Source organism: Camelina sativa, chromosome 11 (assembly GCF_030686135.1).
Source record: "Camelina sativa cultivar CO46 ecotype springtype chromosome 11, ASM3068613v1".
In the NCBI taxonomy this organism is placed as follows: domain Eukaryota; kingdom Viridiplantae; phylum Streptophyta; class Magnoliopsida; order Brassicales; family Brassicaceae; genus Camelina; species Camelina sativa.
Window position 1 is genome coordinate 9,551,095 of NC_141890.1, and position 15,775 is coordinate 9,566,869.

General features: G+C 34.3%; 2 protein-coding genes across 5 annotated transcripts; both read left to right on the forward strand.

Annotated features, from left to right (window-relative positions):
• The first annotated feature begins 5,060 nt into the window (after positions 1-5,060).
• On the forward strand, positions 5,061-10,178 carry LOC104722718 (glutamate--cysteine ligase, chloroplastic). Its single transcript, XM_010440926.2, has 16 exons — positions 5,061-6,280; positions 6,652-7,003; positions 7,195-7,345; positions 7,518-7,625; positions 7,707-7,799; positions 7,939-8,022; positions 8,139-8,207; positions 8,295-8,365; positions 8,446-8,514; positions 8,731-8,824; positions 8,951-9,040; positions 9,129-9,209; positions 9,309-9,401; positions 9,484-9,564; positions 9,677-9,746; positions 9,837-10,178. The coding sequence occupies exons 2-16, from the start codon at positions 6,660-6,662 to the stop codon at positions 9,923-9,925; spliced, it is 1,587 nt and encodes a 528-aa protein (XP_010439228.1). The 5' UTR covers positions 5,061-6,280; positions 6,652-6,659; the 3' UTR covers positions 9,926-10,178.
• A 1,088-nt stretch (positions 10,179-11,266) lies between these two features.
• On the forward strand, positions 11,267-14,886 carry LOC104722720 (glutamate--cysteine ligase, chloroplastic). Of its 4 annotated transcripts, none has more exons than XM_010440929.3 (14): positions 11,267-11,512; positions 12,129-12,246; positions 12,330-12,480; positions 12,561-12,761; positions 12,861-13,013; positions 13,110-13,180; positions 13,305-13,373; positions 13,459-13,552; positions 13,642-13,731; positions 13,831-13,911; positions 13,996-14,088; positions 14,192-14,272; positions 14,347-14,416; positions 14,530-14,886. In XM_010440929.3, exons 2-14 carry the CDS (start codon positions 12,143-12,145, stop codon positions 14,616-14,618), a joined length of 1,347 nt encoding a protein of 448 aa, XP_010439231.1. In that variant the 5' UTR covers positions 11,267-11,512; positions 12,129-12,142; the 3' UTR covers positions 14,619-14,886. The 4 variants fall into 4 exon arrangements, with proteins under 4 accessions (XP_010439231.1, XP_010439232.1, XP_087332049.1 ...); XM_010440930.3 differs by having other exon boundaries at positions 11,276-11,512; positions 12,071-12,246; XM_087475923.1 differs by having other exon boundaries at positions 11,361-11,512; positions 12,115-12,246.
• The last annotated feature ends 889 nt before the right edge of the window (positions 14,887-15,775 follow it).

Consider the following 15,775-nt stretch of genomic DNA (forward strand, 5'->3'; position numbering starts at 1 on the left):
CAAAATTTATGTGATATAACTTCTGTAGATATCTACTGAGCCTTTTTCTTTTAAGCTGGTTTTAGTAATCATATAATTAAATTAAAAACAATATAAAAGAACTAGTATTAAGTTTTACGATAAATCTGTTTTGTTTTTCACTTTAATTAAATAATAAATTTGAAAGAAAGACTATGAGGCAAAAAGGGAAAAGAAGAAAAAGTTTTGAAACTAATATAATATATATATATATATATATAATATTTCCTTTTAATAGCAAACAAAAGCTAATTAATCACGCATTTTGTTTTTTTGTTAATAACAATTAAATTCTATGAACTGTCATTTGATATTTCGTCCAATATAAATAATGACTATTAAAATGATTTTTTGTCTTTTAAGTTACAAGAGAAAAACTTCGCACCTTGCATTCCGTTTTCCAATGAAAACGACACCAATGGTTAAGTCACATGTTTAAGCTGAATTTTGAGCGTTCAAAAACATTTCTAGGGTTTGTGAGAGTTGGTGACATTATAAAGTAGAAAACTGTCTTCAATAGTGAGAATTTGGAGAAAATCTCTAAGTTTCTAAATCTCAAATTTGGTGTTGTTTTTTTTTCACTCAAATTTTTAACTTTACCGTTCAAAATCATGTTTTAATGTTCAAGAAATAGTTCATTGTAAAAGTTGGATTTTCTTCACTTTATAGCTTCAGTATATTTTAACTTTAGGTTCTTTGGAGATCTTATATTGGATTTTGAGATTTCCGATAATCAAACATAAATACAAGTAAAAGCTGCGAAAAAGACTTTGAAACAAAAATATTAACTCCATTAAATGAAGAACAAGCTTGAGCAAGATGAGCTCACGAAAGAGGGTAAAAACTAAGAAAGTAAAAACAATGTATTCTGTATTGATCAATGAGTAAAGAGTGTCTCAGTTCATTTACAAGTCAGTGAATATATTAAGTGGTTTAGCTTAAACGTATTCTTATCCACTAAACAAACTCCAACCATGTAATTAGCCACTTATCACTTTTAATAAATAAAAAACTTTATTGTCCCACAATGTAATTTTCTTTTCTTTCTCAACATGCATCGTTTGTATATGGAATTTTTTAGAAAAGAAAGATAGAGAATCCCCGATCTCATTGGTACACAAATAACAGCTAGCTGGAATCAAAGATGATTGAGGTTCAAAGGAATATATTGGATGAAAATTCTCAACAAAGCTGATATTTAATGTTTATGATAGAACACATAATTAATAATCAGAATTCAGAAAAATACTCCAGAAAATAAAAGATAAGAACTAAATCTTAGACCAGTCATTGTTGTCTCCTTGGTTTTACTTTAGTCTTGCTTATGGTTCTGCGGACATGGTTCCTTCACGAGCATCTTCGCTATCAGCTGAAATTGTTGGTTCTGGTGATCGAGCTCTAATGAGAAGAGCTTTGTAGGGGGCTTTTCTCGTACCAGTGTTTCCCCTCGGTGTCATGTTTGTACCGGTAGCTTCACGATCCGTTGAATTCACCCTAGCTGGTTCAGGTGACTGGGCTCTTATGAGAAGAGCTTTGTAGGGGGCTCTACTCGTACCAGTGTTTCTCCTTGATTCCATCGTTGAACCGGTAGCTTCACGATCCGTTGAATTCACCCTAGCTGGTCCAGGTGACTGGGCTCTTATGAGAAGAGCTTTGTAGGGGGCTCTCCTAGTACCAGTGTTTCTCCTCGATGTCATCTGTGAACCGGTAGCTTCACGATCCATTGAATTCACTCAAGCTGGTTCAGGTGACTGAGCTCTTATGAGAAGAGCTTTGTAGGGGACTCTACTCGTACCAGTGTTTCTCCTCGATGTCATCTGTGAACCGGTAGCTTCACGATCCGTTGAATTCACTCGAGCTGGTTCAGGTGACTGGGCTCTTATGAGAAGAGCTTTGTAGGGGGCTCTACTCGTACCAGTGTTTCTCCTCGGTTCCATCGTTGAACCGGTAGCTTCACGATCCTTTGAATTCACTTTAGCTGCTGGTACAGGTGACTGGGCTCTTATAAGAAGAGCTTTGTAACGCTTCTTGAGATGGGGAGGAGCCCCATATGACGTTATTCTTGACGGCTGACACTTTTCCCTCATTGAACTTGGAAACCTAAAAGAACAAAGGAATCAACAAGTGAGAGCGTGAGAAACAATGAAAGATAAAAGATTGTGTATGAGAAATTATAAGTGTCTTGGGATGACTTTATATATACATATAACATTTTATCCTTCACTACAGGAATGCGCGATTTTATCCTTCACTACAGGAATGCGCGAAAAAACGTTGCATTTTTAAATCTGACCGTTTGTTGAGCCGAATTGGAATTCTTAAATAATTTACATCTATTTAAAAATGTGATGCGATACAATGTCAATAAGTTTATATAATTTATAGTTCAAATTACGACTTATTAATTATAATTAGTTGGAAAAGTAACATATATAGTTCTTTAAATTATTTTACTAGATTCAAATTAAATTGGTAAAATGTCCTCTACAAAACTGAGGTATTAAGATATATATATATATATATATATATATGTATATATTATTTTTGTATTTTTTTTACTATAAATGTATATGGTATTAAATTTTTAAAACATGGAAATAAGCTTTCCCCATATATAATTGTTTTATATTTGGTAAAATTTATTAAATATGATTTTTCCTTTATTTTATTTTAAATAAGGACATTATGTATCTTTTGCCTCTTTTGTCAAATAAATTTCAAGACAGTTCATTGTTATTAGACATTTTTTTTCTTTTAATCATTTTCATCTTGTAATTTATATTAAGAAAAAACTCTCTATATAGTCATTAGTTTTCTATTGTTTCCTTGATATGCTTCTATGACTAGAAAAATAACACTTAAACCATTTAACATAGACGACAAGTTTCAATATTTTCATAATTTTGTAACGTATAAGTAAAACTCATAGACGCATAAATAGGAAAACTAGAAACTTGACTTTATAGGAGACATTTTTAAATATAAATTATAAAAGAAAAAAATAAGTTAGAACATTGAAAACTGTCTTGAGATGGTGGTATTGTCTAGTTAGGAAGAAGTTGCAGCTCGATGTTGGCTTTTATAGGCTTTTCGTTATGGGCCGTAATCGTTTGTAAGGAATCCAATTACACCAAAAAACACTTTGGAACAACCTTCAAGATTGTGTATCATCTCCCTCTTTGGCCACATTAATATAATTTGTATAGATGGACTGATTAAATCTCGGACAAGTTTCAACTTTTGTAGTATGAGTTAGAAAGCAAGGTAAAGAGAAATAGATGGAGAGACAAAATAGCCTAAGATCAAGCAAGCATATCAAAACCATCTTTACCATATATCATAGCCATTTCTCGACAGTCGAGAAAATAGAATGTATTTTGGTTTGCCCTCGCAGAGCTACTTCTGCTACAAGGCGTAGATGGTTCTTTTTACTCTTTCATGCGCCCCCTTCAAAGGTTAGGAGGCATGGATTTTAATAGTCAGTAGTTGACTTTAGTTGAAACATATTGGGCTTGTATATATCATTTGACAGAGATTAATTAACTGGGCCTGAGACTCACCTTTTAATTAGCAAAGTCGATTTGTCTATACTCATTTTTCAGGTGCTTCGTTATTCTCATGTTAATTGTAACTTTAAATCATTATAGTGCAATTATTTAATGTATGTGTGATCATATTACATACTTTATGCTGAAATTAGGGGGGGTTTTGATGTGAAATCGGAAGTTTAGGCTAGCTGGTAATAATTGAATAATATTAAGGTTGTAACTTGTAAGTATAAAGGAAATATCAATTGAAAGAGTTTGTAAAGCACACTCCAAGCTTAATTTCGCATCATTTGTATAATTTCGTGACTTCACTCTTGACGGCTATCATTATTTTTAGTCTATCTTTTTATTTTGACGGCTATCTTTAATCTTTCTTTTTTTCCTTGCTATATATTATTAATGATGAGATATCGATTATGTCAAATGTTAATTATCATATTTAACTTTATGTCCAAAAACAAAACAAAATGTTATTTATTGAAACTTTTTGGAGATAAGAAGTTTCGTTGACGAATGTCAATAGGAAAAGGAAGAAACTGTGGAGGTGGGGTTCCGTTTACGGCTTTGGGTGTGTGAAGAGTAGTAGTAGTAGTAGTAGTGTAACTGTGTAAGTAAGTCATGGCCGCCATATTTGAGTCACGTGTCCACCTACCTTACCTTCTGCATCCATGTTCCATTCCATATCATTTTTGTTTTGGGTTTAAATATCATATTTATTTAAATAATACGATAACATAAGAGTGCACAATTACACTAGTTTTTTTTTTTTTTCTATGTCTTGTAGAACGCTACGCTACAAGAGTTTTGACGTACGTATATGCACACGTAAGCAATTCTGCATCTATTTGGTTTAATACCCTAATGGCAGCCATAATTGATATCGAATAAATAAATTACTAAAGCCAAATGTTCTTTTGGTTAGCACATTTTCATAACTTGTAAAGAGTATCGATATGCAAAACACTTACGGATTTTGTAGTAACAGTATCAATAGTTTTATTTGTGTAATCAAAGAATTTAAAAAATAAGAAATTAGCACTATCACGTATGATCAAATTGTTGTTATTTATTAGTTTTCCTATTTTTTTGGATTTTTTAGATATAACCAATCTGGACCATACTTATTTTGTGAGACCATAAAAACTTGATATCTCTCAACACCTGAGATAAATCGTCAAACTCATCTATAAATGAGCTAATATACATATTATATGATAAAAAAACAACAACAAAAAAGACACTTATTTCTAAAAATTAATAGAATGCTCATTTCATCAACAATATACACAAAAAGGCAAACCCTTCTATTATTACAAGTAGGATATCTTCAAATCCAATCCCGTATCTAGATATTACTAGAACTTTTGAGAGTGATTCATTATCTACCCATATATATTCACGTGTTTTTTTTATTTTAATATTTATTTCATTCATTTAATTTGCTGAATATAAAAAGTAGTACTATTTGATTCCACCTACTACAAGAAGTAGCAAATATACATATGAGGCCAATTTTTTGTTCATCACACCAAAGATATTATGTCGACATGATACTGTTTAATATTATTTCCCATCTACTATGGTTATAGGTGCCGGATTAAATAAATTTCGAGTCCATTCTGGTTAGTGACACACTTTTTCATTAAATTTAGGGGTTATTGTCTAAATAGGCTTTTATTCTTCTAAAACTTTGAAATTGGGTATTTTTTTCCATGCCATCGATTTTAGACATTTTTAGATAAACCAAAAATACAGTTTAACCTTCTTCTTCCTCCCCTTTTGCTGATAAAAACCCACGCTTCTTCTCAATTGACAACCATGACTTCAATGGATTCAATATATCTCTGTTTGGATGAAAGAATCTAAACCCTAAAGGAATTCAATCACAAATAATCATCAAATTAAAATTTCTAATATTCCCTTTTCCGACCAAAACGCAAAACTTCTCCTCCACCACCACCACAACCACCGGATCTCATCCTCGCCACCACCATCTCGTTCACCGGATCTCATCATCTTTACCAGCATCACTTTCACCGGATTTCATCATCACCACCACCTTCTCCGTTCACCAAATCTCATCATCGTAATCACCACCTCCGTCACCGGTTTTCATCATCGCCACCACTCTCCACCAAATTTCATCATCATCACACTAACATTGTTCGCTAAATTGAGAAAAAGAATTAAAGATACAATTGTCTTTTTAATATGAAAGTAAATACCTAAATCTGTAATGTAATCATGAACAAAAAGTCTTAATTAAATAATACTTTTTAAAATAAATGTTTATCCCATAATTAACTCTTAAATTTATCTGCTAACTAATTAAAAGAGATGCGAGGAGGTTAATAAAGTATAGTATAGTATTTAAAGAATAGAAAATACTATAAAGTTAGAACCTCGTTTAGTATTATAATAATAGAATTTTATAAAACTAATGGGTAAAATTTGTGAATATTAGAAAAGTAAGAGGCAAAATTAGGAAAGAATCATTTTGTTCAATGATTATTAAAAGACAGCTCAGCTCAGCTCCACTGATCGGCTCGTGTTTCATTTCATCGTCATCATCATCATCAATCTCCTTCGTCTTCTCATTTCTTTAAAATGGAAACGCCGATGCGTATTCGCTGAGAAAAAAAAAAAGCTTTCTTATTTCCTTAGCTCTCTTCTCTTCTCTATTTCTACGCTCTCTCACTCGCCGACGATTTCAGGTATGATTCTTCTTCATATGCTTTATCTTGTTCTTCGCTTTCTAGATTTCTGGATTTTTTTTTTTTCCAAAATTTTCTTGGTTCGTGATTGATTTGTCCCCATGATTTTCAGATTTTACTTTATTTGCATGATTTTAGTTTTGATTCTTGTTTGGTTTTGAGTCGAATTTTGCTGATTTTTTTTTTTTTTTTTTTTTTTTTGATTTGGTGATCTATATATATATATATGATTCATGGAGTGTTCTTGGGTGATCTATACTCGTTTCATAGTTTGATTGAGTGGGGAAGCTGCTGATGCCATTCATATTTTATTGGAACTGGGAAAAATGCGGATATCTTGTGGCTTTATGATGAGTTACTGATTGTTGCAGGGGGAACCATGGCGCTCTTGTCTCAAGGAGGAGGATCATACACTGTGCCATCTGGACCTGTATGCTCAAAGAATGGAGCTAAAGCAGTTTATGGTGGTGGTGTGAGAAATTTGGATGTGTTGAGGATGAAGGAAGGGTTTTTTGGATCCTATTCTGGGACTAGGAGTCTAGCTACTACCAAATCAATGCTGCTCCGTTCAGATCGTTCTGTTAAGAGGAGCAAGAGAGGGCATCAATTGATTGTTGCGGCTAGCCCTCCAACAGAAGAGGCTGTAGTTGCAACTGAGCCGCTGACTAGAGAGGATCTCATTGCTTATCTTGCCTCTGGTTGCAAAACAAAGGACAAATATAGGTATAGTTGTATCCTTTTACGTTCTGTTAGAGTGTCACTTACCTAGTGTTAATAATTGTGACATAGCTCTTAGTTTGTGCTCTTCTGTGGCATTGGTATTGTTTTAAACACATCCAGATTTTTTTTTTTTCTTTTTTCTATTGGAGAAATGTCCCTTTTGTGCTAACTAACTTAACATTCTGTGTTTGCAGAATAGGTACAGAACATGAGAAGTTTGGTTTTGAGGTCAATACTTTGCGCCCTATGAAGTATGATCAAATAGCCGAGCTGCTCAATGGTATCGCTGAAAGATTTGAATGGGAAAAAGTAATGGAAGAGGACAAGATCATTGGTCTCAAGCAGGTCAACATTCCCCTGTGTTTCATCTTTTGAGCCGTTTTATTATTTAAATACATTTCCACTCTGTAGAACATGTTAGCTTGATATACGACACAATGATGCTATATATTATAAGGTCACTTTTTCCCTTTTTGGTTTGCTGTAGATAATTTTTTCTGCCATTTTTGTTGATCAGGGAAAGCAAAGCATTTCACTGGAACCTGGTGGTCAATTCGAGCTTAGTGGTGCACCTCTTGAGACTTTGCACCAAACTTGTGCTGAAGTCAATTCACATCTTTATCAGGTATACTAATTGATACTAATTATTGCCAATACTCTTACCCTAAAACGTGACATATAACCAACTCTCTATGGATGTCAACAGGTAAAAGCTGTTGCTGAGGAAATGGGAATTGGTTTCTTAGGAATCGGCTTCCAGCCTAAATGGCGTCGAGAGGATATACCCATCATGCCAAAGGTACGAGCCTTTCTCTATTCTTAAGATTGAAGAAAGTTCATACATTTTGTTTCATCTTCAGACAAGATTACATGGTTCTTTTTAATATTTTACTATGGCAAGTCTGATAGTAAGATTTGACATAATATGTTCTGTGCAGGGAAGATACGACATTATGAGAAACTACATGCCGAAAGTTGGCACCCTTGGACTTGATATGATGCTCCGAACCTGTACTGTTCAGGTTAGATGAATATTTTTGACTTAGTGCCTCTTCATAATTTCCTTAAATTAAACTTTCAGCTCTCATTAATTTTATGTTAAAACTTATAGAAACTGAATTACATGCAATCTTGACAGGTTAATCTGGATTTTAGCTCAGAAGCTGATATGATCAGGAAGTTTCGTGCTGGTCTTGCAATGCAACCTGTGAGAAGCTCGAGCTCTTTCTGGCATAACCACTTTTTATTAACCAGTATGACTGACCATTGCCTGAATATTATCCAAATTCAACAGATAGCAACGGCTCTATTTGCAAATTCCCCTTTTACAGAAGGAAAGCCAAACGGATTTCTTAGCATGAGAAGGTATCAAGATCCAGTTGTTATTATCCCCAATATATTTATTATTTTTTCCTCCCAAGTTGTAACTCTGGTCCTTTTGACAGCCAAATATGGACGGACACGGACAAGGACCGCACAGGAATGCTACCCTTTGTTTTTGATGACTCTTTCGGGTGAGTATGAAATTGTTTTTTCCATGAACGACAATTACATCACATCGTTTAGTTGGTTTGAGAAGCTTGTCTTCAGCATTCTTGATGAGTTATTCAAAAATTGATATGTGCTATTCTTACGTATGTATGTGTTCAAGACATAAAGATGCTTCGGATCTTTATCTTTCTCATGCAACAGTGTGGCTAAACTTAATTGTACTACTCTCACTGTTATAGGTTTGAGCAGTATGTTGATTACGCACTCGATGTCCCTATGTACTTTGCCTACCGAAACAAGAAATACGTGGACTGTACTGGAATGACATTTCGGGTAGAAATTTACCTTTTTTATTTCTGTTAGATTCTATAAACTCTTTCAAGGCAAGGAAATGACAAAATGCAATCCATGGGATCTCCTTGAGCCATTAATAATCTCATCATTTTCTTCATGCTGCAGCAATTCTTGGCAGGAAAACTTCCCTGTCTCCCTGGTGAACTGCCTTCATACAATGATTGGGAAAATCACCTGACAACAATATTCCCAGAGGTTTATCATCTGCCTCAAGAGTCCATTAATTACCCTGACTACGTTCCCTTTTTGATGTTGAAGTCTGACAACGTTCCATCATTAATAGGTTCGGTTGAAGAGATACTTGGAGATGAGAGGAGCTGATGGAGGTCCCTGGAGGAGGCTGTGTGCCTTACCAGCTTTCTGGGTAATTAACACCTATTCCTATATATATATTGCTTGCTACATGAAGTCGTTTCTTTTAAAGAAATATTGACTGTTGTTTTGATTTGTCCGCAAATTTCAGGTGGGTTTATTATATGATGAGGGTAGTCTCCAAGCTATTCTTGATCTGACAGCTGACTGGACTCCAGCAGAAAGAGAGATGCTGAGAAACAAAGTAACTAGGAGACACACTACATATACATTTTCTGATTCCATACTTAAACAACCTGTTTACACCAATACTTGATTTCCAACAGGTTCCAGTAACTGGCTTAAAGACGCCATTTAGAGATGGTTTGTTAAAGCATGTTGCTGAAGATGTCCTGAAACACGCAAAGGTGTGTTCTTGTGCACTGTCTTAAGAAACTTCTAGCCAGCTTTCTACCCTGTCTGGTCCAGTTCCTGACTATAAATATATTGGGCTTCTTCCTTTCTTTTCTTCTCCCTCAGGATGGTTTAGAGCGCAGAGGCTACAAGGAAGCTGGTTTCTTGAACGCAGTCACTGAAGTGGTCAGAACAGGTAAATGAAGTTTCCCAATGTATAATTGAATCGCGCATTGACATTTTGTTTGTTAACATGTTGATGAAAATATGGTTTCGATATTGGCAGGAGTGACGCCAGCGGAGAAGCTCTTGGAGATGTACAATGGAGAGTGGGGGCAAAGCGTAGATCCCGTGTTTGAAGAACTGCTGTACTAAGAATGGGACGTGAACAAAAAGGTGTCTTAAAAAGCCTTTGTGTGTGTGTTTATCATGGTATCTGAAGAACTCATGTCTCAGGAATAAGGTTCTTCTTTGGTTGTAAAGTCGGATTTTATAACTGATTTTGTTTGTTTTAGAAATTTCGAAGCCTTGAAAGAAAGTTATGACTCAACGATTTCGGTTTTGGAAATCGTTTTGGAAGTGTGTTGGCATCTTTGAATAAAAATGACCCGTTTTATCTTGTCACAAATTTGTTCACATGTGCGAGTTCTTCCTTGCAATACTTACGTGTTAGGAATGTGGCTTTGAAATTTAGTGATGTTGAATCTACCAGACTCGGCGTACATCAAACGTGATTGATTGCAATGGGGATAATCTCGAAGATAGTGACTGACACGAAGGTACCGACAGATAATAAGTAGACCCTACGAGAGTGAGAAGCAATAATTAATTCCTAGTAGCAAATAATTGCTCGAACGACAGCACCAAATTTGCGTTACAAATCACATTAAATTTAGTGTTTCGTTGTCTCTTTTTTTTCACATTAAATTAAGATTTTTTGTAGCTTTTAATAATCTAGTAAACATTAAGTACTTATATAACTGAACAGTTAGAAAATTTTTAATAGAAAATTATTATCGTGCCAACCCGAAAAAAAAAATTACATAAACTAATAATAGCTGAGAAAAATTACATCATACTAATTAAATTATTTTTCCAATAAATCTTCAATTTGTGTTTAATATAAGCTTTTTGATCTTTGATTTCCTTGTAATTTTTGAAATGAGACATATTTATCACCTACCATCTCAACTTCTATGGTTAATAAAAAATAATTTACTTATATTACTAAATAAAAATCTCAAACAAAATATTTTTTGTTTTAGTGTTTATGAACAGTCTCATATCAAATGTAGTGGTGTTAATGTGATAACGTTCATAAACACTAAAAAAAAACAATTTGCCAATCAATTTTTTGTCGTCCTTTTGTCTTGTCATCCCAATGGAGAGGGCCTAATGAATGTACCCACATTACTAGCCTCATTCACTCACCTCAGTTCACTTACTTCAGTCCACTTACGTCACGTCAATGTTTGCATGTCCGTGTGAAATTGGAATGGAGTTTCCGCATACACGAGTGAATCCATAAGTATAATTTATTTAAATATGTTTTGTATAATATTTAATTTATTTCTGACATGTTACTGCATTCCATTACTCTAAAATTAATGCCAACGTGGGCCAGTCAATAACAATAATAGTGTCTCTCATTTTATTTTATTTTTGTATCAAGCGGTGTGGAAAGTCTTAGGGTAACGATATGTGGGCAAAATCATCAGAAAGGTTATCAACATTATCTCGACATTTTTTCAAAAAAAAAAAAAAAAAAAAAACATTATCTCGACAGAGCAATATATATACATACAGGTCTGTATTACTATGTGGCATGTGCAGGCCTGTATTATGTGCACAGAGGTACTACAAAACCACCAATAGTTACTACTAACCCTGCATGCCTTTGTGCTCTCTAGCCCCTCCTCTTCTTCATCCCTTAATTTAGACAACTTCAGTTCAGCTGTTCAGGTGACTCTTCTTCGTCTTCTTAACTCTTCATTTATATAAGTTTTCTTGTTCTTGTCGCTACATATCATCTCCACTCAATTTTAGAGGAATAGTTTTCCTAATCATTTTTTTTGTTGTTGTCACAATAATACAGTCATACAGATTTTCTAATTGATGTTTTTTTTCTTTTTCATTTCAAAATAAATGCAATATATAATATAGAAATCCGCTGCTACTTCTTATATTAAAAAAAAAACACTTATCTAATATGAGACAGGTTTTGTATCAACTATTTTGCATGCAGTTTGAAAGATTTTTATGTATCTCCAAAATTCTCATTATCTCAAAATCTCCCAAAATATATATCTAGTTAGCAAAATTTCGTCTCTTAATTGGTAGCTTGTCTTGTTGTAGACCTGTAGTTATATGAAAAATATAATGTATGATTTTTTAATATATAATACTTTCGGTATTCCTTATGGGTTTGACTTAATTCATTTGAACTAAACCACGGCGCTCTTACACTCTTCTTCTTGGGTTATCGCTGTGATAAACTCCGGTGCTTTAACTTAATGCTAGCTTTCACCATGACCACCCAAGTAATCTCTTGCTCCTAAAATAAGCAAGATTGTTGCAGGCGATCAAGTGAATATGGTCACCGCAACCGCATCTTCTGTCGTCACGACCAAGCCACTGACCAAAGAAGATCTAATTGCCTATTTTGCTTCTGGTTGCAAACCAAAGGAAATGTGGAGGTACGAGTATGATCATATATCATCTCCTCTCTTTACTTTAACAAACTAAATTAATTGCCTCTCTTGGAATATTGGGTATTCAGAATAGGTACAGAACACGAGAAAATTGGTTTCGAGGTCAAGACCTTGCGCCCTATAAAATTTGAACAAATAACTGCACTGCTTAATGGTATAGCTGAGAGATATGATTGGGATAAGGTGATGGAGAATGAAAGAACCATTGGTCTGACACAGGTAACTACCCTCTTGATCTCTTCTTTTTAAAATACTAAATACTGATAAAAAAAATATGTTTTATTATTATTACATTTCAGGGAACGAAAAGCATATCACTAGAACCAGGAGGCCAACTAGAGCTAAGTGGAGCACCTCTAGAGACTTTGCACCAAACTTGTGATGAGCTCCATTCACATCTACACCAGGTGAAAAATGTTGCTGAAGAATTGGACATTGGTTTCTTAGGAATTGGCTATGAACCCAAATCTAGTCTCGAGGATGTAACTCTTGTGCCCAAGGTTCCTTCTTTCACAAGCATATAAGTTCTCATATTATTTAACGTAGCTTACAAGCAATTTTCTTTTAATTTAACGCGCCAAGTATTTTTTAATGAGCAGAAAAGGTTTGACTTTGTAAACGACCACTTAGCCAGAGCTAGCTTATCAGGACCTGACGTGTTTTTGAGAACGTGTACTGTTCAGGTCAATTTAGACTATAGCTCAGAAACCGATATGATCAGGAAGTTCCGGGCTAGTCTAGCTTTGCAACATGTGAGATGCTTGATTCTAGATCTTTTAATGCTAGTATTTTTTGGACTCAAACAAACATTTTTCTTACTTTTTTGGGTTATATTTCTAATCAAACAGGTCGTGACTGCCATGTTCGCAAATTCCCCTTTTAGTAATGGAAAACCAAATGGGTTTTTAAGCGTGAGGAGGTTGGTTTCTACGTTACTCGTTAGTATCTTAGTAAAAGCAAATTCTACTCAATGTGCCTCTCTCGCTCGCGTTCATTTTCTTAGCTATAAGTTTCTCATCTATTGACATGCTTTAATTTGACAGTCACACATATATAGATTCCGTTAAAAACCGCACAGGGATGCTACCTTTTGTTTTCGATGACTCATTCGGGTGAGTATAGAACTGTTTTTATCTAAAACTGTGATTGAACTTTTTCCTAAAACGTATGGTTAATCTTCATTGTGTTAATATATAGGTTTGAGCGGTATGTCGAATACGCACTTGATCTTCCAATGTTGTTCTTAATTCGAAACAAAATCTATCTCAACTGTGGAGGAATGACATTTCGGGTATAAGAAAAATCATATAGTTTAACCCTTTGACATGACATCTTCTTGAGTCTGGTTATGATCTGACCATACTTATTGAGTTTTTCCAGGATTTCTTGTCCGGGAAAATTTCTCATCTCTCTAATGAACAACCTACCATTGACGACTGGGAAACTCATATAGGAACAATATGGCCAGATGTTGATTACTTTCTCTCAACAACACAATTCAAATTCCTTGTTTCTTATTGCGTTCACAGTCATTTTTCTTATGATTATGTTTTTTAATAACATTAATAGGTCCGGTTAAAGAAATACTTGGAGATGAGAGGTGCTGATGGAGGTCCCCTGGGGATGTTATGTGCCCTACCAGCTTTTTGGGTAACGACATATTTACATTCTTTTTACAAATATATAAACATTTTCTTGTTTAGTGGGTTACTTTGGATTGTACTTGCATCTCAGGTGGGTTTGCTATACGATGAAGACTCTCTCCAAACTACTCTCAATATGATAGATGATTGGACTCCTGAAGAAATAGAGATGCTTAGGAGACAAGTAATTAAACTTAAAAGAGAGAGCAAAATACTCGATATATTTTGTCCAACTTAACGAAATATAATCGTTAAATTTGATACCAATTTTCATCGGCTTTCTCTAGGTTCCAATCACTGGCCTAAAGACAATGTTTAGAGATATGCCTTTGAAACATGTCGCAGAAGATATCCTAAAGCTAGCAAAGGTATATGATGTGTGCCTGGTTTCTCCTTATAATGTGTTATAATTACTTATTAAAGTTATTTTGTCATTGTTCAGGATGGTTTGGACCGTAGAGGGTACAATGAAACCGGTTTCTTGAACGCTGTAGCCGCGGTGGTTAGAACAGGTATTTTTTTTTTGTGTTTCTTGGTCAACTGAAATTAAGCTAATTTTCTTGAAAGAACAGTTAATACTTTGTCTTAATTAACTGAAAATAAGCTAATTATATTGTTAAAACAGGGGTTACGCCTGCAGAGAAGCTCTTGGAGTTGTACAATGGAGATTGGGGAAAAAACATAGATCATGTGTTCCGGGGACTGCAGTACTAGAAAATGAACTATGACCACAATAGCGATGAAAGGACGTTCAAAAGCTCAATTGGAGTCGATAGTTAATTAATTATTTAATAATATAAATAAACTCTCATGTCATTTGAAAAATAAACTTTTCGTTGGTGGGTGAGGCCGGGGAAATGGTAATTTCGGTGGAATAAAATATTGTTGTAATTCATGGAAAAATATTATTGTGAATCTTGTGATTGTTGGTAAAGAAACATTGTTGTACTTTAATCAATTTATTTAAAAGTTCCCTTAACCATATAGTTGATCAAGTTACTTACAAATTATGGTCCAAAACTTACACGAAGTTGACTATTGCTTACATAGCTGTCCCTCATGATCTCCGTATATATATATTGCAAGGAGAGCGTCTTCATCGTGGAACATGTCGTACATGAAAAACTGTTTGTCGTGGATCTTAAATTCTTAATGTTACAAAAATATCTGGTCATATAAAAATTGTTCATTGAGGCTATTTATTGCTTTCTCCGTATTATGTCGTAGGATATTTTAGAGATTTTTTAATTTTTTAATTTTTTTTTCAACCTAATATTAATTAAATTAAAAAATAACTCCAAAATTGGTTGTCCAAACACGAGGATAAAAGTTTACAAATGAAGTTTCAGAAATTAAAGATCTTGAAGAACGGACAAGACAATTCACCCTTACATTGAGCTCTCGTGTGATCCGGGTCAGAGTGAAGGAAGGAAAAGATGATTTGAGCAAAAATAACTCTTTCAAGAGATTCGAAAAAGCAGGTCAATCATCAAGCGTCTGTACCATCGCCACTAATTCTGCACAGTATGTCTCAAAGGTCTGACAGTCAACTCCAACCGCCAACAAAGACTCCATAGCCCATATCATAGTTTGTAACTCTGCGTGTAAGGATGTAAGACCGCGTCTATGACTCTGTGCGCCCAAAAGAAACGTTGAATCTTCACCATTACAACACCACCAACCCAGACCCTGAAGAAAGTCTGAACCTTTCCATAAACCATCAATCTGACACCGAAGAAAAGTTCCCCTGTCCTCCAATATTGGCAGAGGATGCAGAGATTTTTTAATTTTATAATATAAGATATTTTTAATTTTCTAAGTAATTTTTAGATTAATTTAATATTTTTATTATTTATTTCATACGATTTTGT